This window comes from Leuciscus leuciscus (assembly GCF_965113295.1).
Source record: "Leuciscus leuciscus genome assembly, chromosome: 6".
Classification (NCBI taxonomy): domain Eukaryota; kingdom Metazoa; phylum Chordata; class Actinopteri; order Cypriniformes; family Leuciscidae; genus Leuciscus; species Leuciscus leuciscus.
Genome location: NC_138730.1, coordinates 42485432 through 42510615, shown reverse-complemented (window position 1 = coordinate 42510615; position 25184 = coordinate 42485432). Strand labels below are relative to the sequence as shown.

The following is a 25184-nucleotide window of genomic DNA, read 5'->3' as shown; positions in this document are numbered from 1 at the left end:
TCTGTAGTTTTCAATTACATTTTCAATAATAGCTGTTTTTTTCTCTCAAAATGTAATCTCCACTTCAGCTGCACTTACATACACCAAACTTTAGTTTTATTCCTATCTATATCCAGAAGGTTTTTACGTAGGGGGTTGTTCATATATAATTTGCCTGATTAAAAAAAAAAATAATTGGTGAAAATTACATTTTTTTTCTTCTTCTGGTGGTTGACAGTTATTCTGATCTATGGAGTGATAAAAAGAGAAATTCAAAATCCCCTTTGTAAAAACCTTTAACTCTAATATGTCGAATTTTGAACCTGACTTGATTTTTGTTCTAGAAATGTATGCAAATTATTGCATATTTAATTAGATAATGCCTCATTTGCATATTTTAACAACTTTTTGGAAAAAGTGTAATACAAAACATGTTTGCAATTCTTAATGTATTCAATAAACTAGGGAAGTGTGGTGATATATATATATATATATATATATATAGATATGTACTTTTTTTACCCTATTCACCTGGGGTGTCTTTCCTTAAAAATAATTAAAATGTAGGCTAATATATAAAAACTATTTCATGAATATGTTACAATCCTAATGCACATTTACACATGTCTTAATACACATTTCAGAATGAAACTATTTAAATGATCTCAAAATTTCTGTAACCACCATTCAAAATATTTTTGTTTTGTCTTGGAAACCTGTTTTATAGTGGGATGATAAAAATCTGGCGTCATGTAGTGCGGCCTACTGCCTAGTCACGTGATCTCATTAAACCAATCAGAGCGCAGTATCTGTCATTGCGGAAGTGCGTGAAGCCGGTTTTTGGGTGTCCATCGCGTGAGTATCAAGAATATCATCTTTTATCATCAAGATTATGCTTATAAACATTGATAAATGCACCTAATTCATCAATTTATATGTGTTTAAACGCAAACCAGTAGACCTGGGATAGGTTTCGTTGCACTATTGTCAATGTTCTGTATGTGCGTTTTGATATTTAATCTAAATGTAGATGTTTCATTCATTTCCGAAATGAATGAGTGAATGTTACATATATTCTAACAGCAACTCTTACATTAACATTTAAAAAAATTACCTAATAATGTCTTGCGTCGCATTTTGTAGCATCTGAAGCCAGTCAGCATCGCTTTTCTTTACTATCAGAGCAGCTAAATGTAAAAAAAAAAAAACTCAATTAACCCCGTTCTGTATCTCCATCTGACGTTCGTGAATTCTTCATGATGTGAATAATTAATACTCTTCACTGTGTAACAGAATCATGCTGCTGTGGATTCTGTCCGGGTCTCTGGTTCTGTTCGGCAGTTTTGACGTGTGGTACTTCCTGAGAGGCTCGTGGATGGCGATCAAGTGCTGGTTCCAGGGTCCGGTTCGAGATGTTCTGGCCGAGCAGGTCGTTCACGGACGGGTTCTGCCCCACGACCTGGACTTCATGTGTCACATGAATAACGCCCGCTATCTGCGCGAGTGCGACTTCGCCCGCTTTGCGCACTGCACCCGGAACGGGCTCTTCGGGGCCGCGCGCGCGCTCAACGCCACCATGGTGGTCGGGGCCACAACCATCCGCTACAGACGCTCGCTGGCCCTCGGCGAGGCGTTCGAGCTGCGCACCCGCATCGTGTCGTGGGACGAGAAGTCCTTCTACATTGAGCAGAGATTCGTGTCTAAGACAGACGGGTTCATTTCTGCTGTCATGCTGTGCCGACAGAACGTGATTCGCGGAAATCCACAGAAGATCTTGGATTTCCTTTGCAAGAGGGGGGTATGCATTTTTCTAACATTTTTGTGCATTAAAGCAGTTGTTTTTTATCTTTTAAAAGACACTGGACCTGTCCTCGTGTTAGTGACCCCATCCTTCCATTTAAAAAGCAGTTATATGTTTTTATGTATAAAGACCCAATTTATAACATTTTTGTTACACTTTATTTGGTAGCACTTTAGTTTAGGGTCGAATTCTCACTATTAACTAATTGCTTATTAGCATAGGATATTGGCTGTTTATTAGTACTTATAAAGCACATATTAATGCCTTATTCTGCATGGCCATATTCCACATCCCTTAATTCTACCCAAAACTTAAACTTTAACTACTATCTTACTAACTATTAATAAGCAGTAATTAGGAGTTTATTGAGGCAAAAGCAATAGTTAATAGTTCATTAATAGTGAGAATTGGACCCTATCTAAAGTGTGACCCTTTATTTTAAGGTGATGTAGTTACATTGTACTTAAATAAGTAGCCAACTGAGTAATATTAATAAACTACATACTTACTATAGAGTTAGGGTTTTGTTTTAGGGTTAGTTACTTGTAATAATGCATAATATATGCAAAACTTACTCTTATAGTAACATGCAACAACGTCACCTTAAAATAAAGTGTTACCTAAATACTCATAAATATTGTTATAAAAATTACATTACCTTTACGTTACAGTATAAAACCCCATGCTAGAAATTTTTTTCATTAATATATATATATATATATTATATTATATTATATTAAATATTTAGCTTCCATTTTGCTACATTACATATTTTAAGTATTATTTTTTTCAAGTTTCTATTATGTTTTTCCGGTAACACTTTACAGTAAGGTTCATTAGTTAACATTAGTTAACTACCTTATTTAACATGAACTAAAAATGAACAATACTTCTTCAGCATTTATTAATCTAAGTTAATATTAATTGCAACATTTATTAATATGTTATTAAGATCAAATGTTGTATTTTTGTTAACATTAGTTAATGCACTGTGGACTAACATAAACAAACAATGAACAGCTGTATTTTTATTAACTAATATTAACAAAGATTAATAAATACTGTAACAAAAGTATTGCTCATTGTTAGTTCGTTAGTTAATACATTAAATAATGTTAACTAACAGATAGATAGATAGATAGATAGATAGATAGATAGATAGATAGATAGATAGATAGATAGATAGATGCCTTTATTCATCCCCACAGGGGAAATTCAGATGTCCAGCAGCATATAGTGTGTGTTGTCTACCAACAAGCATTCTCACTGCAATACACTCATAAAAACACAGATGATAACAGTTAATAAAAAAAGTTTTAAAAAAAAGTCACAAAACAAGCTACTGTCATTAGTAGTAAATAATTAATGCACTTCAAACAGATCCATTATGCAGTCTTATGGCGGCCGGAACAAATGACCTCCTGAACCTCTCAGTCCTTAGTCCCTAATGAACCTTATTGTAAAGTGTTACCGTTTTTTCTAATCCCTATAGTACTGTAGGCTACTGTTTATTTAAAATGTTTTTTTTTTTGTTTTTTTTTACTTTATTTGTAAAAAAAAAAAAAATCATATTTTTGTTTATTTAGTTTCTATAAAATTGATAAAAAAAATTTTATTTCTCAAAACTTTTTCACGGATCCCCTAGCACTCCCTTGCGGCCCCCTGGGGGTCCCGGTCCCAGTTTGAAATTAGTGCATGTATGTTCCTGTTTGAGTAACCTATATGTCTCTAATTTGAAGGTGGACTGCCCTGACATTTCAGAGGATCTTCAGCACTGGATTAGATTCATCTCTGCCAGCAGTCAGGCTCTCAGAGCAGAGAGTGGACTAGACGAGAAGACCAAATGATCATATCTAAAACTCTTACCGTAAGCCTTCCTTGTGCATGTAAGTTTCCCGTGATGCTAACCTTGAATCATGTAGCTTATCTTTAAATGTCAGTTTTAAAATTACAAAAGGGTTTTCTGGTCCAAAACCTGTGTTGGAAGCTTCAGTGTTTACTCTATCATTACCAGCCCTTTGTAGAGTTTATTTTAGTTCAGAAGTATTGCACTCTCATTATTGTATTTACAAAATCCACTCCAGAAGCTGCAAGGAATGAAACTGACAAAAAGCAGAGCATGTTTCTCTGTTGACAAAGAGAACGCATGAACGAATGTTGAAAAAAACTTGAATGCTTGGAGCTTTTGAACGCTCCCATGACCAAATACGCACATGAATGGAACGAAAATCACTTTAAAAGGATTTGCACTGAATATTTTAATAGTCGAAAAGGTAAATTGAGATCTGAGCGTGTTGTTTTATCATATCACCTCATGGATTTGTTGTGCCGGTCAGATACGTTAATATAGTTTACCTATTTAAAACTGAAATGGTTTATTATTATTATTATTATTATTATTATTATTTGTGAAAAGGGAACATGTATTTATTCAAGTAAAAAAATCTGAGATTTGCATTATTTATTTTAGAAGAGTCTTTATGTAAAGTTATTTAACCACCTGTATTGAAACCTGAAGACTTGCATTATGAAATAAAGTACTGCATCATACATATTGTTTGTATATGTTTCTAAGTTATTAGAAGCATTTGCTTATAAACACTGTTCATGTCTCTGTATCAAGTGAAAGCAGCACTGCTGCCATCTAGTGTCGTGTTACACTCTCAAAGTGGAAAGTTGAATTAAAAATGTACATGAATTTCAGAATGTCTCTGCATTTGTGTATTTTTCACCTATTTTGAATGAACGGCAGCAGCACTGGAGATAACATATAAAACCTGATGATCATGTTCTCCAGCATGATTTGAGATGTTCCAGAGAGCATCTTATGCTTCAGTGTAAGCAAGAAAATCTGACAAATTATGTATAAGGCGTTTTTCTAATCAGTGTTACTTATTTCGTTTTATCCGACCAGAGAACTCTGAACAATCGGAAATATTTTTTATTAGTTTTACGATGCAATGTTTCTTTGTTATACTTCAACATTTTTAATAATTTAGTTTATTTCCAAATTTAAATTAGATTATTTTCTTTGTGGACCTTGCAGTGTATATTCAATAAAAATATAAGATATTAAAGTTTAATATATGATCCTAAAAGCAAGCTTTTAAAATTGTTTTTTATATTTTTTAAATGTTTTTACTCCTTTTTATTTATTTATTTTACCTTCTGTTTCTCTTATATATAATAGAATAATTATATTTAATTGAATTAATTTACCCTTTTAAATAATTTTTTGGCAGTAATTAATTTTATTTTTATTTTATATATATATATATATGAGAAAAAGAAGGTAAAATAAATAGAAAGGTGTAAAACATTTTATAAATTGTATTTATATTTATTTATATAATCATATTATTATTTATATATATATATATATATATATATATGTATGTGTGTGTATATATATATATATATATATATATATATATATATTATATCTTATTTTTATTTTGTATTGTTACAAATAAATGTATATCTGAATATAAAATATATATTATTAAAATATAATTAAGATATATAAATTAAATAAATGTATTTAATTATTGTTTTAACTATATATATATATATATATATATATATATTTATATAAATATTTTACATTTTATATTCAGATGTAAATGTGTGTGTGTGTGTGTGTGTGTGTGTATATATATATATATATATATATAATTATTTATTTATTTTATGTAAGATTCACCTTCTACTTCGTAACAGAGCTGAACTCTGTGTTTTCTGACATGCTCAGTTGTTGTGAGAGCAGCTGTTCCGCCCCTCCCCCTCCTATCAGACTCTGGTCACATGACTCACTTCCTGCATAAACAAAGCTTGCCTGGGCTTCATTCTGCTACTGGGGCTGGACGGCAAGAATCCTTTCAAAATGGCGCAAGCTGGGGTTTTCCTGGAGCATGACCAGTTCAACTGTTCTATATGCCTGGATGTCTTAAAGGACCCTGTGACTATTCCATGTGGACACAGCTATTGTAAAGGCTGCATTAAAGGCTACTGGGACCAGGATGACTATCTGGGGATTTATGGCTGTCCTCAATGCAGGCAGAGCTTCGCTCCCAGACCTGTGCTGGGCAGGAACACAATGCTGGCTGATGTGGTGGAGAAACTGAAGAAGACGGGACTGCATGCTGGGCCGACCCCGTCCGATCCCACCCAAGCTGAACCTGGAGATGTTGAGTGTGATGTGTGCTCTGGGAAGAAAAACAAAGCCTTTAAATCCTGCCTGGTCTGTCTGGCGTCTTACTGCGAGACTCACCTTCAACCTCACTTCGAGTCTCCTGCCTTTCAGAAACACAAGCTGGTTTCTCCTTCAAAGAAGATACAAGAACAGCTCTGCTCTCGGCACGATAAACTACTAGAGGTGTTTTGCCGCACAGATCAGCAATGTATTTGTTACCTTTGTTTGACGGATGAACACAAAGGACATGACACTGTTCTAGCTACAGCAGAGATGAATGAGAAAAAGGTAAAATTGTAGAGCATTTCTAGAGTGTGATTTTTACGTGTCAGAACAAACTATTATGTAACCTGTGTTTTTCTTCCCAGAATGCTCTGGCGGAGATGCAGATGATTTCCCAGCAGAGGATTCAGGAGAGAGAGAAGGAGCTGGCAGACCTGAGGCAGGCTACACAGACGCTCACTGTGAGTGCTTTCTGTTTTCCCATCACAAACTTCACTGAAGGAGCTCAATCCGTGGAAACCGCTAGCTTTTTAATTATAGTACATTCATTGGGGGCAAATAACACAGCTGTCTAGTTTATTTTATATATTAAATGTTCATTGTGAGATGAAAGTCTAATGTATTTTATAGTTTTATGTACACTGCCGTTTGGGATCAGTGAGATTCTTTTTTTTTTTAAGAAATGAATAGAGCAAGGATGCGTTAAATTGATCAAAAATGACATAATGTTACAAAAGATTTCTAGTTCAAATAAATGCTGTTCTTTTGAACTTCCTATTCTTCAAGGAATCCTGGAAAAAAATCCCAATTTCAACAAAAATATAAAGCAGCACAACTCTCGACAGCACAAGTTTTCAATATTGATAATAATCAGAAAAGTTTCTTGAGCAGCAAATCAGCATATTAGAGTGATTTCTGAAGGATCATGTGACACTGAAGACTGGAGTAATGATGCTGAAAATTATATTATATTTTTTATATTATATAATTATATTTATATTATATTAAATTATATTTATAATATATACAAATATTCATAATATAAAGTTATTTTAAATTGTAACAATATTTACTGTATTTTTGGTAAGACATATATTATTGCTCAAGTACAGAAACCTATATCGAGGCAAAATCAAACAAAATGATTATTACTTTTCACAAAAAGTGGACACAATTTGTGTTATACTTTATTCTTTTAAAGCTCTTGCCAATACTTTAAATCACAGTAATGTAATGAAAGAACAAATGAAAATGAGATGAAAATATTTATCTTGAACTTTGTCATGGAAACTAGCATGTATGAACCTTAATCAGTTAAAAAGGAATTTACGCTGTAGCCACACTGGATGAGCAGTTTGGAAAATGGATGGATGGATGTTTCAGTTGCAGGCGCCATCTTCTGGTCAGACGCGGGAATTCACTCAGTGCTCCACTCTCACAGTGCATTATGGGTATTCTCTAGCTGTTGAGAGTATATTGGTTGTACTCGTTATTGCGGTGCATTATGGGATTGAATGAGTGCACTCGATAATGTCCACTATGGTTTCAGACACCACTACAAATGGCTGTCCCCTCACATAGTGCCATATTTAAGGGTATAGGGGGTGATTTCAGACACAGCCCTAGACTAGACTGCCTAAGACTGAACTAAAAGATTCAGATCCAGAGGAAACCCCTTTAAGCCGCAGATCCAGACCAATACCCATTGGTCCATGAACCAGGCAGTCCATGACTGAAACAAATAAAATGCTGAATGTATTTCAATATTCATTTAAAACGCTCAAATTGTTTTCAACTTGTTTTTATTACTTCTGTTTTTTCACAAAAATATCAATACACTCATACTCCTATGCGAGTATCTGTTACATCTTTGACTACGAAATGTCTCAGTTATATGGTCTCAAATCCAAGGCCATATAAAGACGAATAAAGATTTCTAAATGAGTTTTTGCTCTTAAAGGGATAGTTCACCCACAAATGAAAATTAGCCCATGATTTACTCACCCTCAAGTCATCCTTGGTGTATATGACATTCTTCTTTCAGACGAATACAATCGGAGTTATATAAAAAAATTGTATGGCTCTTCCAAGCTTTATAATGGCAGTGAATGGCTGTATATTTTTTGAAGTCTTTAAAAGTGCATCTATTCATGATAAAAGTGCATCTATCCATGATAAGTGCATCTATCCATGATAAGAGTGCATCTATTCATGATAAAAGTGCATCTATCCATGATAAAAGTGCATCTATTCATGATAAAAGTGCATCTATTCATGATAAAAGTGCATCTATCCATGATAAAAGTGCATCTATTCATGATAAAAGTGCATCTATTCATGATAAAAGTGCATCTATTCATGATAAAAGTGCATCTATCCATGATAAGAGTGCATCTATCCATGATAAGAGTGCATCTATCCATGATAAGAGTGCATCTATCCATGATAAAAGTGCATCTATCCATGATAAGAGTGCATCTATCCATGATAAGAGTGCATATATTCATGATAAAAGTGCATATATTCATGATAAAAGTGCATCTATCCATGATAAGAGTGCATCTATTCATGATAAAAGGGCATCTATCCATGATAAAAGTGCATCTATCCATGATAAAAGTGCATCTATCCATGATAAGAGTGCATCTATCCATGATAAGAGTGCATCTTTTCATGATAAAAGTGCATCTATTCATGATAAAAGTGCATCTATTCATGATAAAAGTGCATCTATCCATGATAAGAGTGCATCTATCCATGATAAAAGTGCATCTATCCATGATAAGAGTGCATCTATCCATGATAAGAGTGCATATATTCATGATAAAAGTGCATATATTCATGATAAAAGTGCATCTATCCATGATAAGAGTGCATCTATTCATGATAAAAGGGCATCTATCCATGATAAAAGTGCATCTATCCATGATAAAAGTGCATCTATCCATGATAAGAGTGCATCTATTCATGATAAGAGTGCATCTATCCATGATAAGAGTGCATCTATTCATGATAAAAGTGCATCTATCCATGATAAAAGTGCATCTATCCATGATAAAAGTGCATCTATCCATGATAAGAGTGCATCTATTCATGATAAGAGTGCATCTATCCATGATAAAAGTGCATCTATCCATGATAAAAGTGCATCTATCCATGATAAAAGTGCATCTATCCATGATAAAAGTGCATCTATCCATGATAAGAGTGCATCTATCCATGATAAAAGTGCATCTATCCATGATAAAAGTGCATCTATCCATGATAAGAGTGCATCTATTCATGATAAGAGTGCATCTATCCATGATAAGAGTGCATCTATTCATGATAAAAGTGCATCTATCCATGATAAAAGTGCATCTATCCATGATAAGAGTGCATCTATTCATGATAAGAGTGCATCTATCCATGATAAGAGTGCATCTATTCATGATAAAAGTGCGTCTATCCATGATAAAAGTGCATCTATCCATGATAAAAGTGCATCTATCCATGATAAGAGTGCATCTATTCATGATAAGAGTGCATCTATCCATGATAAAAGTGCATCTATCCATGATAAAAGTGCATCTATTCATGATAAGAGTGCATCTATCCATGATAAGAGTGCATCTATCCATGATAAGAGTGCATCTATTCATGATAAGAGTGCATCTATTCATGATAAGAGTGCATCTATCCATGATAAGAGTGCATCTATCCATGATAAGAGTGCATCTATCCATGATAAGAGTGCATCTATTCATGATAAAAGTGCTCCACACAGTTCCGGGAGGTTAATCAAGGCCTTCTGAAGCGAAGCGATGCATTAGTGTAAAAAAAAAATTACGATTTAACTCGTTACAAAGTAAAATTCTAGCTTTCGGCCAAACGAACATACGTAGGTGACGTCGTAAGCGCAACTTACGACGTCAAATGTAGCGTAGTACGTCATGGCGTATAGCGTAAATATCAGCAGTACGTCTCATTACTCGCATAAGTTGCGCTTTAGACTTAAGTAAAATCCAGAAGTTAGTTATTTTTCTTTATAAAGTTTTAAATATGGATATTTTACACAAACGCATCGCTTCACTTCAGAAGGCCTTTATTAACCCGCCAGTGCCGTGTGGAGCACTTTAATCATGGATGGATGCACTTTTATGGACTTCAAAACAGAAACAGCCATTCACTGCCATTAGGAAGCTTGGAAGAGCCAGGACATTTTTATATATAACTCCGATTGTATTCGTCTGAAAGAAGAATGTCATATACACCTAGGATGACTTGAGAGTGAGTAAATCATCTAATTTTCATTTTTGGGTGAACTATCCCTTTAAGTTTCAGTGAATGTTCTGGTTGGAAGGAGTTCTGAAAGTTACAGTATGTCTACATAGTACATCAAACTCTCACTTCAAAAAGAGCAATACAAATCCTGTTTTCCACGGCGTGACCCCTTTAAAGTTGAAGTCATGCGTTCTGATTTGGCTTTTGTCTCCCCTCAGCTCTCCGCACAGTCAGCCCTTGAGGAGAGCGAGCGTATCTTCACAGAGCTGGTGTGCTCTATCGAGCGACGGCGCGCTGAAGTGAAGGAGCTGATCCGGGGTCAGGAGAGGGCGGCAGTGAGCCAGGCTGAAGCGCTTCTTCAACAACTGGAGCAGGAGATAACAGAGCTGAAGAAAAGACACAGTGAATTAGGAGAGCTCTCGCAAACAGAGGACCATATCGCCTTCCTTCAGGTAGTGCTGCTGGTTATTCACAAATTGCTTTCTTATCCAAAGTTAAGTGCCTTATCCAAGCACACAATGGTGGTTAGTTCATGAAGCACATTTTCAAACCTAATCAGTGTCTTTAAACACTAAGCAACACTCACTTACTCCATAGGGAAGTTTTATGGTTTGGATTTGATTTTTCAGGTACAGATTTTTCACGTTCGTATGAATAGTTCAGCAAAAGATGAAAATTATTTCTTCACCTTCATGTTGTTTCAAACCTGTGTGAGTTGATGCAACAAAAGAAGATATTTGGCAGAATATCTGAGCTGCTTTTTCCTTATAATGAAAGCATATTGCAGCCGGAAGCTTTTTAAAGTCAAAAAGGCACCATTAAAGTAGGCTCATTTTGTGTTCAATAAAAATTTGTAGCTCCTAAATCTATTTTGTATGGTTTTCTCAATTTTGATTTAACATTTTGCAATTCAGACCTTTTATTTTTATTTTAGAAGAAGAAAAAAATCTGAATTGCAAGATGTTTTCTCAAAGTTGGGTCTTTATTTCTCACAAAAAACTCAGAATTGTGACAAAATAAAGTCAATAACTTAACTTGAATTAGGAGATGTTATCCTTAAATTTGCGATGTACACTCATATATATGTAGTATTTGTGTTGTGATACAGTATATAAACTCATAATTCTGAATTGTGAGATTTTTATTCAAAATTGCAAGACATAAACTCGGAATTGTGAGAAATAAAGTCAGAATTGTGAGATGAAAAGTCGCAATTAGCTTTTTAAAAATACTTTTATTATTCCGTGGCAGGAACAAGCTTCCATACTTTTGCACTTCCAAATACTATATTTTTTTAGGATTAAAGTTGGCATGAAACAGAAGTTGCAATTAGTCTTTTCTTCCTTTTTTTGACCAGGGCCAGATTTACCTTATATTATGACATAGGCAAAATACAAAAAAAATATGACAATATAAATGTTGTCAAAATGTACACAATATAAAAAAAATCACATAATATAAATAAGTTGTCACAGAATAAGAATTTGTGAATTTGTCTTTTATTTACCCTTGCGTTGCAAATAAGCAGAGTCGGCCCAAACTGCGTGCGGCACTTCATTCACTTTTTTTCTTACAGAGATTTAGCATTACAGTGAAATAATTAATATTAATAATTAAAATATATATTATTTCGCCTCATTGTAATCGAAATGTGAGCATACAAAATTGTCCTTTGGACTGTTTGGTATTCCTGGTTTTCACTGGGTTTCACATGGTGAACCTTTATTTAAAACTTCAAAGGACTCAAAGAGAGACACAGAATTGAGATTGCATCAGTCTGTGCTTTAATCTGTCATCGTGTGCTGAGATGAAAACTGGCCTTCGTGAACTGAAACCAGTATCAGAAATTGGATTTGGGTTGCGTACGGTTTTTGATTCACACAAGCTTAAAGTCAAACCGCTGCCTATGGCTAACATAGTTGCAATCATAATTTTTTTCTTTTTCTTTTCATTGTTCTTATTCAGAACTGCAAGTCTCTGTGTGCTCAGCCTGTTCCTGTTGACTTGCCAAACATTACCTGTGACCCAAACTTTGGAACAGTGATGGCGGTGGTGACAGAGTTTCAGGCTCTCCTCGAGGACGTCTGTCAGGGGGGATTTGTCAATATCTCAGAGAAAGGTAAACAGCCTTGCATTGTGTTTTAAATGCCACATTTCAAGCCATTTAGAACTAAATCAATATTTCATTGTATTGTGAAATTACTCGTAATGCTCAATCTAACACTCCTGTTCCGGTTTGCAGTGAGTGATGTTACTATTATTCAGAGCACTAAACCAAACACAGATTCAGAGTCAAATGAAGGTAAGAGTCCATACAATTAAAAACGCCTTAAATCAAGTCTAGACAAAATCCTGCTTATAGAATCTGTTCCAGAACCTAGTGAGCTGCTTCGACGCCTGCTGTCTACACACTTAGTGTGAAGAATATTTGTCCACTATGAAGAACCTTTTATGGAATGGAAAGTTTTCATGGATGTTAAGGATTCCTGAATAAAGAACATTTTTTTTTATATAAAGAACTCGCAATTGATTCCAACAGAATCTGGCGTTAGCTTGTTGTTGAACTACTAATGCAAAATTGTGATATGCATTAAAAAAAAACATTGCACTTTGACTTACTGTGTATTTTAATTCGATTTTACTATTGTTATCTATACTTTTTAGATTTCAATTAAATAAAAATAGAACAGTAAAAACAGTAATATTGTGAAATATTATTACAATTTAAAATAACAGCTTTCTATTTAAATATATTGTAAAATGTCATTTATTCACTGAATTTTCAGCATCATTACTCCAGTCTTCAGTGTCACATGATCCTTCAGAAATCATTCTAATATGATGATTTGCAGCTCAAGAAACATTTCTTATAATTATCAATGTTGATTTTTATTAATTTTTTTGGTAACCATGATGCATGTTTAAGGATTCTTTGATAAATAAAAAAAAGTTCAGAAGAACAACATTTGAAAAATAAAAAATGTTGTTACATTTTAACTGTCATTTTTTTAATCCGTTAAATGCATCTTTGCTTTTTACAAAAGTATCGTTGTTTCTTAAAAAAAAAAAAAAAAAAAAAAAAAACTTGTATAGTGATACCATTATTTGGAAATGTAGATTATGACTTAAAATGCTGTAGGCAGATAACTAGGTTTTGGAACAGAGCTTAATAATCAAAAACTTAAGAGGATGTTTCATTTTAATATAATAAAATATTGTTAATACTTCATTCATTTCATGTGTCAACTACATGTGAAAAAGCTTACAGTGCTAACAGGATACTTTTTTTTATTTCAAAGCTTTAGCACCGTTGTTTGGCCAGCCTGTACCGATCCCTTTTACCGTCAGCGTCCCGACAATTGGTGTGTTTCCATTCTCGTCATTTGGTGAGTATCAGGAAAAGATTTTATTCTATAGTGTTGACCTTAGACATGAAGAGATTAAGCTTCTGACCACGGTATCATCTTTGACCTCTTAGTTTCTGTGTACGGTAACTCATTGTCTTCTCATCTTCTCTTTCCTCTTCAGGATCGAGAACACAAGGTCCTCGTCAGAGACTACAGCCGCGTCGGAGACGAAGGTAGCCTGAAGTGCGGCCTGAGAAACGCCGGAGTATAACTCATTGAAGAGGCCAAAGTCGGTTTGTCTTAGTGGTTTGGAATATGTACATTTTCATGGTAAAAAATGTAAAGCTATATTAACCACAAACTCTTATTACTAAATAAGACGGAAATGTAAATGCAGGTGCGTTTCAGTGTCTGCTGTCCAAGTCTCAATGGTATAAACTTTAAACTTACAGAATGTTAAACTGTATATCTTATAATTCCAGATGTGCTTGGAGTGAAAGTTAGAATATTGTGTGTTCCAAACTTTTATAGAGGCCATATTATGCTCTTTTACAAAGCCTTGATTTTGACGTTTTCATGCTTGAATGTTAAAAAAAAGTAAACATTTTCACAAATTTGATATTGTTGCTGCTCCTCTCTTCCCAGTCTGTCAGTAACGCTCTGTTTAGTTCCTGTCTCTATGAAGCCCCTCCTTCTGAAAAGCAAACTGTGCTCTGATTGGTCGGCTTGACCAGTGTGTTGTGATTGGTCAAGCGCTTCGAGCGTGTTTCAGAAATGTCCCGCCCCTTACCAAAACCGTGAGTTTTAACAACTAACTCGACGAGGGCTCGTCCCTTTATTCTGTGTATGCCTCGGGTGGGAATTATTTAAATGAGGAATATAGTGACGCGTTTCAATGAGTTCAGAAACAGTGACACTGATATAGAGAATAACTCCCACTGGAGGGACATTACAGATCAAAGAAAATGAACATGTAAAAAAGCATAATAGGTCCACTTTAAACTAATTACCTGTTGACTAAGCTATGATTATAGTATTTTCTTAAGTATTAATCATACACATTATTTAGAGTGCTATATTGGTGTAACTTATCAGTGTTTATCAACTGATGCCGTCTATATTCATAGAAGTGTTATTTTAGCTTCATATGTCTGAACTGTATTTGTGTGTATTAAACATTGTTTAATTGCAAGTATTTTTAAAATTATGGATAAAAAAAATCATTAAAAATAAAGTTTATTACAAGTAGTTTGATGGCTCTGGGATTTTACTGTGGAACCAATTGAATTTCACACACACAAAAAAGTACGATTTTTATTTTTCTGAATGCATGGAAGCGTTCCATGATGCAGTGCGCTTGACTTGAGCTTTCATTTCCTGTGTGACGACTGAACCAGAGACGATATCAACCACCGTTTTTACTCACTCTCACTCACTCTCTCTCTCTCTCTCTCTCTCTCTCTCTCTCTCTCTCTCTCTCTCTCTCTCTCTCTCTCTCTCTCTCTCTCTCTCTCTCTCTCTCTCTCTCTCTCTCTCTCTCTCTCTCTCTCTCTCTCTCTCTCTCTCTCTCTCTCTCTCTCTCTCTCTCTCTCTCTCTCTCTCTCTCTCAAAAAAAGATTTGAGGAAACAATTATCTGAACATCTGGATCTGAACAGATTTGCAAACGGAGTTGCAAAATCTGCATTAAAGGGAAGATAAATCTGCTCGTGAAAAATAAACTGTGCCTGTAATTATGAAGATGGATTTTATAATCTATGTCTGTCACATGAGCTTTACATTTGCTTTCAAATGAACAGCTTCTTTGTAAATAAACTTGTTTTACATGTTAATCATAATCATCTCTATATTGATGATACGTGTAATTAACACATTATCTTAAAGATCTTTTAAACATAATACTTATTTTTAAATGCTTAAAATTAGTTTTGAGGACAAATGTAAAATTGTGAAGATGACCTTTATGCATTTTTTTTTTTTTCTTAAAAAAAAAAAAATTAAAATTTGTATTGCCTCTCCAAAAAGTAGTTTCCTTTTACAACTAATGTAAAGATGGAAAATAAAGTTAATTTGTTAAATTAATTTTCTCTAACACCTTATGCAAATCAGTTGTGTATATATTAGCTTGAAGGCATTCACTTAATGCTTAAGTAGAACAGATCAGGTTAGCAAAGAGAAATGTCAATATAGATTTTCAAAAATGTAATGTGTAGTTGCAAAAGTGTTATGAAGAAAAGGTTTATTAGTATGATTAGTATATTTCTCACCATCCTCAGAAGTTACAGCACCTCATATAGAGACAAAATATAGTGTCCAAAAGCGTTGTCCGGCAAGAAATTTGTTTTCAATGACCATACAAGTTCAATTAAACCATCAAAATATGAGGAAAATATTTTAAATATGAGTGAATAACAAAACACTAAACTTGTTTAAGGTTCTGACAAAATTATTTGGGCAAAAAAAGGCACACTACATCTGCAGGTTTTATTTTACTACTAAAAAAAAAAATGCTTAGAAAAACAAAGAGCTCACAGGAAAAGCATACATTGACTACAACATAATACGTTATTAATATTTAATTGGTTCTCTCTTGTTTTTGCATGCATTCATTATTTCTTTGTATGTCAGCCTGGCAAAAAAAATTATGCCGGCACAATTTGGCAAGTTTCAGTGCATTATCTCAAATAAAACAATTGACTCCAAGCACAACTACGCATTATGCTTATAAAATCGCAAAATTTACACATTTGTAATAATATTTAAATAAAGGATGATGTCAATTTTCCTAGGCTGGACATCACTTTTGGCCACTAATGTACCTAATCTTGAGTTGCCATGCAGTTGGACCTTGTAGTCTCAATCACGAAAAACAAAACAAAAAAAACACTCTTAATGAATCATTGAAAAAGACTCAGTTACCATTTTGAATCAGTCTAATGAATTCTTTACTGTATGAACTCATTGAATCCACCAGAGCCGCTACTGAATCAACACATGACTCATTTACTGAACTGTAATTTCCATGTGATATGCATCATTATCTAATAAAGAAATAAGGAAGCAAAAGAAAGCAAAATATATTCTCTTTTCGTCTGCAGATTATATATCACACTCATGTCTTTATTCATGTTTCCCATAATAATACTAAAACTATGCACCAAATGTGAACAAAAAAATAACAAATGCACTTATATTATATTCTAAAATGTTTTTGGTGGGTCTTAGCATGAAAATGTTTGGGAACCCCTGTTCAATGAAATGAGACTAAAGCATATATGTTTATAAATTGATGGATACTTTCTCAAAAATGTGTTTTTATGACAACCACAGACTATTTATATAACGAGAAACAAAACCTATATCAGTAGAAAGCATGGACTTTCCTCCTTTTTTTTTTCTTTTCTAAATGCTTAAAACCCACAATGTGTTTCTCAAAATGATGGAGCAGATCACAAAATATAATGTATGTATACTGCATGTAAAGCAAGTTTACCCACCTGGAATTTCGATTTGCATAAAAGCAAAGAAGTGGCCCTTTCCTGTTCTTGTGTGTGATTGGCTGCTTCAGGCTGTTTCGGACTGAAACCTGATAAGCTTCTACTGTACCTGCATTATGTTCACGCCCAGTTTATACACAAACAATCATTGTTTCGTCCTCTCTGTCCTTGGCGACCAGTTTACTGCCTTTCATTTCACTCTCCTCTGACTGTACACATGTAGGGGAAAATGGCAGGAACAAATATCTCTGTCGATAAGGACCAATTCTGTTGCTCAGTGTGCTTGGAAGTGCTGTGGGAGCCGGTCACCATTCCCTGCGGACATAGTTACTGTATGGAGTGTATTAAAGGTTACTGGAGGAAATGCGAGTTAAAAGAGGAATACAGCTGCCCTCAGTGTCGACGCACCTTTAGTCCCAGACCTGCGCTGTCGAAAAACACCATGCTGGCTGATGTAGTGGAAAAACTGAGGAGAACCAGCGTTCAAGATCCTGGTGCGAATGCAGAGGATGTGGAGTGTGACGTTTGCACAGGGAAGAAACACCGAGCTGTTAAGTTCTGTGTGAAATGTCAGACGTTATACTGCGAAATTCACATGAAGATTCACAATGAAAGGAATCGCAGTAGAATGCATCCACTTATTGAAGTAACAAAACAAGCGCAGAAAAGAATCTGTTCACGGCACAATAAATTGCGGGATGTTTACTGTCGCACAGACCAACAATGCATTTGTAGTTCGTGCTTAAAAGACGGACATAAGGGGCACAGTGTGGTGTCGGTGATGGAGGAGAGGACGGAAAAACAGGTAACGAAAACTGTAAAGAAAATCTTTGAATTGCACAAAACAGAGTTTGAAGATGGCATAAATTCTCACGTGCATGGGTTTCAAACAGAAACATCTCGAGGAAGCGTGGAAGAAGTCAAAGCAGAGGTGCAAGGAACGAGAAAAGGAACTCAGAGACATTGTGAAATACGTCAAGGTAGGTCTACTGTCGTTGTGCTGAAAATTTCAGATAATGAAAAAAAAAAAAAACACTTCAGAGGAATGGAACAAAACTTGGCGGTGAACAACATATGAATGAGAAATATGAAAACAGAGCAATTTTTGTGGGATTCAAACTTACAAATCAGCCACAATGCAGGGAAGAAAAATCCAGCAATGAATGTGTTAAACTCTCTAAAACATCTAGGTCTGGTTTCACAGACAGGGCTTAGATTAAGCCAGGGTTAGGTCTTAGTTAAATTAGGACATTTAAGAAGCTTTTATAAATGTGCCTTAGAAAAAAGAACATTACTGGTGTGCATTTTGAGACAAAACAATGGCACAGATATATTTTAAGATATATCAGTGCGAGTTGCTTTCAGTTAAAATGGCTCAAACATTTTAGGCTAAAGCCTTGTCTGTGAAACGGGACACTAGAGAGCAAAAAAGACTCTCTCACACACACACACACACACACACACACACACACACACACACACACACACACACACACACACACACACACACACACACACACACACACACACACACACACACACACACACACACACACACACACACACACACACACACACACACACACACACACACACACACACACACACACACACACACACACTTATGAACTGCATATAAATCAAAATGCTGTATCAATAATTATGTCTGAAAACACAAACTAAGGATTACACAACCCTATATATGTATAGGGTTATACACAAGAGTGTTTCTTGTCTTCAATAAGTAGGCCGCCCACCAAAAAGTGTCCCAATTTATTCACTTTTTCAAAACTCTTCCCGCAGTGAGCACAACAGCAGTCTATGTGCGCTAAACTGTGGATCATTTATCATTGCTTTGGAACAAAATGCATTCAGTGACTACTTCTTTCAAATGGTATGAATTCATTTCTTAGACACAAACACCATCAAAATTACAGGCCAGTACATTTCTACATTTGCTACATTTCTAGAGTAATACCATATCAAAATGTGTTACAAATCTAGATGTTAGATGTAGCTGAACACCTACACAGGTGTTTCATTACCATCAACAAAAGGGGAAACTTAATTTTGTACTGTAATGTAAACATGGATCATGTAATAGCAGAGTGTGTCATTCTTGTTTTGTGAAGACATTTCACAAAACAAAACATTGTGTAATGCTATTTGTTGTTAGTGTTTTTTTATGTCATTGTTTTATGAATAATAAAGTATTTATTGGGCGACAACCTTTGCCGGTTGTGTAGAAGAATGAGTTGATGTATGAAGTGTTTTGGAGGTTTAGTGCATTATGGATATGAAATGAAAGCTGAAAGTTAGTTAGAAGTTCTTTGTGAAGAAAATTGACCTATGTATTGAGAAATGTATCCTAATGATTGTACATTTTTAAATGGAATAAATGGGGCATAATTTAGAGATAAATATGGTTTAGTAGCTTACCATGAAATGCTCTCAAAACACAAAATATGAATGAAAAAATTACTAAGGAAGAAAAATATAGCACATTAATTTTGTTTAAAAAAGATACATTTATGGTGTTCGTTCTGTTAGACCAGCGAACAGTGCGAGTGTGACCTGTACGTGAACAGAGCCAGAGGGTTAAACGACCCTTTCTGTCATTGCAATAGCGTTCTGCACAAGCGTTTGAGGAGGACAGTGAGAAGATCTTCATCAGACTGCTGCGCATCGTTGAAAAGAAGCATTCGGAGGTGAAAGAGCAGATCAGAGGTGAGGAGAGAACAGCTCTCAGCCAGACGGAGAAGCTTCTAGAACGACTGAGTCAACAGATAGTTGAACAAAGAAGAGGAGAGGCCGAGCTAGAGGCGCTCTCAAACACTGAGGATCATATCCATTTCCTACAGGTGAAGTCTGAAATATGAACTCTATTTGTTTGTTTGTGCTGGAGGTTACGAAACTCCACAAGAAACAATATGTGAAGAGCTGAAGAAAAGAAGTTGCTTTTATTCTCTTTGGGGAATTTGGGCCATGCAGCGAATAAAAAGGTGTGTTTGCTTGTACATTAACGCACTAACTTTACCCGTCTGACTCACCTGTGCAGAACTATAAGATGCTCTGTGCTCCACCTGACACTGGAGGTCGGCCCAGCATTGATGTCCATCCGTACTTCCCTTTGCTGATATTGAGAAAAGCTCTCACAGAGCTGAGAGATAAAGTCAGCGAGGTCTGTGACAGAGAATCGACAAAGATCTCAGAATTAGGTGAGTATATAAACACAGATCCGCAAGATCTAGTCCTCCAGATCCGACACCTGCTTTGAATTCTATAATCTGCGGATGCACAAATGGCTGTTGACAGCGAACACTGTTATATTTACAGTTGATGAGCACGATCAGTCAGCTGAAAACTCCCTGAGTTGTCCGTTGAGCACTGAAACAGGTACGGACACTCACATCCCTCCCAGCAAGTGAGTCATCAAACCACATCAACTCACCCATGTTTACCGGTGTAAGTTAAATACATCTGACATAATTCAACTCTCTGACCTTTTCCAGCACATAGACATTTACAACAGACTGAGCCGAGGACCAGAGGAGATTTCTTACAATGTGAGTTCTGATTAGCACACATTGGTTATCATTTACAAGGTAATGTACATCCAGCTGGTTGTTATCGCAAAATAAACCCTGACAGGTTGTTCAGAACCTCCGACACGAAGCTGAATGAACATTATCTCGCTTATCACACGCATACTTTGTACATAAGTAATTTTGAGTTTAAATATCTCAGCTCATTATACCATGGTCTGCCTGAATACACTATTTTTATTGGCCGGAAGGTGCGCATTAAAACTGTTTAATGCACAGGTAGTTCCAGTCAGTTTAATCAACATTCTATATTAATGCGCTGCTTTAATTGAACACACACCCTTTATATTAGGCATCTTTTTAACTTATTACTTACTTGCATCAAAAGTAAGTACAATATACTTATTGTGTTCATGTTGCATTGCAGAACACTTCTTCTGCTACTGAGGTGGGACACAGGTAAGGTTAGGGACAGATTTAGTGATATGGGTTTAAGGATGAAAAAGGGTAACTATAACAGTGTAATAACAGTGTAATTATAGCTGTAATTACATAAATTAATTACATGCAGTTAATTATAATAAGTGCAATGTAAAACATTTATGTAGATAAGTGTATTGTATAAAATGATTAATTTAATGTTAGTACACAGTTAAAAGGCACCTAATAAAAAGTGGGACCCTTGATTTTGATTGGCTGGAAGGTGTGCATTAAAACCGTTTAATGCACATGTATTTCAGTTAGTTTAATTACCGTTCTATATTTAAGTGCTGAGTTCAGTGAAGCGTGAAGAGATCACACACAAATACATTCCAGTGCACAGAAACTTGATATCAACACTGCCCTGTAACTTTTATGAATAAAATAGCTTCGCTACTAACGTTACATTATATTTCTCAGCGAGGCGGTAACATCGCTGTTTTTGAAGTTATTAACCTCACAGCTTGTTAAGACGCTGAACAGATGCAGGTAATTCACACACGCTATAATTTATTTAAATAAACGTACCGCACTACTATATCTGTGTCTGATTCAAAGCAGGCAGAATAGATCTGACAAGCCATAACTGATGAAAGTAACCATCATTTTTACTTTTCCAATCAAATATTGCACTGCAAACATCAATGTCAGTTTTAACATACCAATGATGGCAAATGTCCGCGGTATAAGCGTGATAATCCATGGCTAGCTGTGCATTATTAACTGATTTAAATGCATTTCAATTCGAGAGGTTCTTTGCAAGGCAAGCTGTGCATTAAACGATAAATGCACAACCTGGAGGAAGTGGATTATGCCTTACTTAAAAGAAAAGGTTTCCTCAAAGAAAAGTTTGAGCATAGACCAACAACAAGTTCAAACAAGACAGGTATTTTAGGAATCACATACTATACAACTTTTCACCACATAAAGGGACAGGATATTGATTTGAGAAGAAACAGTTTTAAATCTTACCTGTTTGTTATCTTACAATCGTTCAAGCAACACTTCAAAAATATTTTTGGAGGGCTAATATTAAAGGCACACTATGCAGTTTCCGTTTTTCTCAAACAGCGCCCCCTAGAGTCGCTGTGGAGTACTTGTATTTAATGTTACTGTCGTAAATACCACTCACGCAGAGCCGTCTCTACACTCTTCCGACCGCGCTTTCTTCGTCGACTCTGCCATGATTCGCGTCTGAAATGCGTGTCTTCCATAGAGGCCGCTTCATATGTCATGCCAGCCCGTTCTCATCCCAAGGCGTCATATATTGACGCTTTTGACATTTCGTCTACATCGAACGCACATGGCACCCTTTAGCGTCAATATGAGACGCAGATAGAAATGGGCCAGAAGGCGCCTCCTAGCGGTCTAACCCTATCCCTACACTACACCTAAACCTACCCATAACCGAACAAAGCTCTGTGCGTCTCATATTGACGCTAAAGGGTGCCATGTGCGTTCGATGTAGACGAAATGTCAAAAGCGTCAGTATTATGACGCCCAAGGATGAGAATGCGTTGGTCATGCTCGAGTTCATGTGTAGAGTCCCTGGCAGGGCCGGCTCTAGGTTATTTGGTGCCCAAGGCGAGAGTGCCAAGACAGAGGCTTTACTCCCTTCAAACTTAAATTGTCAATGTTTCAGTACATCACTGTTTGAAAACACTAATTTCTTGTACCTTTTATAAAGGGCATTTTCCCCCTAATTGTATTAAATGTATGCTCCATCTTTCATTTCAAATTCTTAAATTTGATCAATATATTCAATTAAATTAATAAGACACTAGGCTGTTACCAATCAAATTAAATAATTTACATTGAAAATGTATAACTGTATTAAATTTGATTATTTTAAATATTTTTGAATATACAAATAAGGAATGTTGAAAAGAATGATACTTTATGAAACTAAACCGCCAGTAGGAGGCGGCAGGCGACCGTCTTAATGAGCGAGTCACTGAGTCATTCATTCAAACGATTCGTTCAAACGGCTGATTTATTCAGAATGAGGCATTTATGAATGGGTAATTGAATCTTTGACTCAAACGATTCATTCAAAACGCTGAATCATTCAGTAATGCAACAAGTGTTGCTGTGAGATTCGCGATGGTTCTGCTGTGATTTTTGTTTGGAACTATTTTCGCTGCTGAAACAGAACAAAAACAGTCATTGTGTCTAAAATGTAAGTGACTTAATTTTAACTATTTGTTTATTGAAGTATTGTGAAATCAGTCTTGGTTTCAATCTTGATGGCATTCAGGAAAACAGCTCTCTGGTCGTGTGTAGCCTAGGCTATTGTTTCTTAACTTTAATATGTTATAAATAACTGCGCGAGCCTCAACAGCGCAACATTGTTACCGTCAGTACTTTTACCCCATCATTTAAAGCGCTAAAACCAGCTGTCAGATGTTTTCGCGCCACTCCCGGTTGCTGAGCAACGCGCGTGAGTTTGACAGCTGTCAGAGTGACTCAGTCGTTTTTTAGGATTGTATAATCTAGTAAAAGAAATGGACAAATACAAGCAGTGTGTGGACAGTGCACAGTAAAAGTGTACAGCGTGTGCGCAGCTTTCATAATACGATATTTAATTAACTTTTTTTATTTTTATTATTCTGCAATTTTGCGCCCCGTCCAGCAGATGGCGCCCCAGGCGGCCGCCTGTGTCGCCTGTCGGCAAAGCCGGCCCTGGTCCCTGGTGATACTTCTAGCAAAGTTTCATGTTGTGTCAAGCCTTTATAGTGTTTTAAAAATAGCGATTCTTGATGCTATCATAGAAGTGCCCGAAATTACCGAAAATTAAAATACGGTTAATCTTAAAAGTGGCGTTTCCATTCTAATTATGTTTTTAAACTAAAGTTTGCCTCGGGTAGATTAACAAAAATACCCTAGGTTGTATTTTGGGCGAGAGTTACCCTTTAAGGTACAAATCTTGCATAGTGTGCCTTTAATACTGAAGCCATAGGTTTCATTTGACAGTAAATACAGTCGATAATTGAGGTGCAAGATGGCAGCCATCTGTGGTGTAAACGTGAGAAAGAAGCGCTGGCCACAAATGAGCGGTCATTATACAGCATTGCTATTGATGACGGTCATTATCTGGGAATAACTGAGTGCAGAATGTTGCAACTGACCAATCAGAATAAAACTTCAGAAAGCCATGTAATGTAAATTATTAGACGAGACTTATTAGCCAAGTATCTTTCCTCTTTCAGACTGCTGTGATTTGACGTTAGACCCAAACACCGCCAACTTCTTCCTCCGTGTTTCTGGAAATCACACCGAGGTCACGACGGTCCACGAGCCTCAGCCGTACCCGGATCACCCGGAGCGCTTCAGCGGCTGGGCTCAGCTCCTGTGCACTGAAGCTCTGTCTGGATGCGGATACTGGGAGGTGGAGTGGGGAGGTGCTGGAGGAGTTTCTATTGGAGTTTCCTACAAATCAATTCCCAGGACTGGAGGGAATATGGACCGAAAACTGGGATGCAACTCAAAATCGTGGAGTTTAGATTTCTCCGATTCTCTTTGTTTGTTCCGGCACAGCAAGTTTAGTGTAGAAATACACACTCGTACACCACACAGAGTCGGCGTGTATCTCGATCGCGGCGCTGGAACTCTCGCGTTTTATAGCGTCTCTCTGGCAGATGATACCATGTTTTTGCTGCATCGAGAGCAGACCATGTTTGCCCAACCTCTCTACCCTGGTTTCTGGGTTGGACTGGGATCCACTTTGAAACTCTGTCGAACTTTCAGCTTCTCAGCTTAGCAATTCATTATGTGCTCTCATTTTGTTTAACAGACAGTTCACCCAGAAATCAAAAGCACGTCATTGTTCACTCACCTTCATGTTGTTTGTTTTCTTCCAACGGCTTGCTATTGTAAAACCGCCCATGCAACCATTATGAAAAGGAGCACTCTGACCAAAATATTTCTTTGTGTAACATTTTTCCATTTCATTTCATTTTTCACTACATGTAACCCTTTAAATAAAGAATAATAGTTCAAATATGAAGCATGAATATAATGGAAACTTGTAAAACCGGGACAGAAATAAAGAGCATCCTAATAAAGAGTCAATACAGTGA

The 25184-nt window shown here is 35.9% G+C and overlaps 4 protein-coding genes across 6 annotated transcripts; all 4 read left to right on the top strand.

Annotated features, from left to right (window-relative positions):
• The first annotated feature begins 735 nt into the window (after window positions 1-735).
• LOC309501726 (protein THEM6) lies at window positions 736-4334 on the top strand. Of its 3 annotated transcripts, none has more exons than XM_082173914.1 (4): window positions 801-834; window positions 1123-1172; window positions 1273-1777; window positions 3520-4334. In XM_082173914.1, the coding sequence occupies exons 3-4, from the start codon at window positions 1277-1279 to the stop codon at window positions 3625-3627; spliced, it is 609 nt and encodes a 202-aa protein (XP_082030040.1). In that variant the 5' UTR covers window positions 801-834; window positions 1123-1172; window positions 1273-1276; the 3' UTR covers window positions 3628-4334. The 3 variants fall into 3 exon arrangements, with proteins under 3 accessions (XP_082030039.1, XP_082030040.1, XP_082030041.1); XM_082173915.1 differs by lacking the exon at window positions 801-834 and adding an exon at window positions 958-976; XM_082173913.1 differs by lacking the exon at window positions 1123-1172 and having other exon boundaries at window positions 736-834.
• A 1244-nt stretch (window positions 4335-5578) lies between these two features.
• Window positions 5579-14833, top strand: ftr67 (finTRIM family, member 67). The gene is made up of 7 exons (XM_082173370.1): window positions 5579-6260; window positions 6341-6436; window positions 10457-10690; window positions 12204-12357; window positions 12481-12540; window positions 13538-13624; window positions 13767-14833. The coding sequence occupies exons 1-7, from the start codon at window positions 5664-5666 to the stop codon at window positions 13820-13822; spliced, it is 1284 nt and encodes a 427-aa protein (XP_082029496.1). The 5' UTR covers window positions 5579-5663; the 3' UTR covers window positions 13823-14833.
• Window positions 6991-10450, top strand: LOC309501330 (uncharacterized protein). Its single transcript, XM_082173369.1, has 2 exons — window positions 6991-8113; window positions 8405-10450. The coding sequence occupies exons 1-2, from the start codon at window positions 8084-8086 to the stop codon at window positions 9767-9769; spliced, it is 1395 nt and encodes a 464-aa protein (XP_082029495.1). The 5' UTR covers window positions 6991-8083; the 3' UTR covers window positions 9770-10450.
• Window positions 14834-14971: 138 nt separating the features above from the next.
• On the top strand, window positions 14972-25184 carry ftr87 (finTRIM family, member 87). The gene is made up of 7 exons (XM_082173368.1): window positions 14972-17885; window positions 17974-18060; window positions 19708-19941; window positions 20139-20298; window positions 20417-20476; window positions 20593-20646; window positions 24315-25184. The coding sequence occupies exons 1-7, from the start codon at window positions 17310-17312 to the stop codon at window positions 24863-24865; spliced, it is 1722 nt and encodes a 573-aa protein (XP_082029494.1). The 5' UTR covers window positions 14972-17309; the 3' UTR covers window positions 24866-25184.

Coding starts and splice junctions, on each gene's coding strand:
- LOC309501726 (XM_082173913.1), top strand. CDS start 1,277: ATGCTGCTGTGGATTCTGTCCGGGTCTCTGGTTCTGTTCGGCAGTTTT. Junction 1,778..3,519: donor ATTTCCTTTGCAAGAGGGGG/GTATGCATTTTT, acceptor TCTAATTTGAAG/GTGGACTGCCCTGACATTTC.
- ftr67 (XM_082173370.1), top strand. CDS start 5,664: ATGGCGCAAGCTGGGGTTTTCCTGGAGCATGACCAGTTCAACTGTTCT. Junction 6,437..10,456: donor AGGCTACACAGACGCTCACT/GTGAGTGCTTTC, acceptor GTCTCCCCTCAG/CTCTCCGCACAGTCAGCCCT. Junction 12,358..12,480: donor TGTCAATATCTCAGAGAAAG/GTAAACAGCCTT, acceptor TCCGGTTTGCAG/TGAGTGATGTTACTATTATT.
- LOC309501330 (XM_082173369.1), top strand. CDS start 8,084: ATGGCTGTATATTTTTTGAAGTCTTTAAAA. Junction 8,114..8,404: donor ATTTTTTGAAGTCTTTAAAA/GTGCATCTATTC, acceptor ATCCATGATAAG/AGTGCATCTATCCATGATAA.
- ftr87 (XM_082173368.1), top strand. CDS start 17,310: ATGGCAGGAACAAATATCTCTGTCGATAAGGACCAATTCTGTTGCTCA. Junction 17,886..17,973: donor AGGAGAGGACGGAAAAACAG/GTAACGAAAACT, acceptor GGTTTCAAACAG/AAACATCTCGAGGAAGCGTG. Junction 20,299..20,416: donor GACAAAGATCTCAGAATTAG/GTGAGTATATAA, acceptor TTATATTTACAG/TTGATGAGCACGATCAGTCA.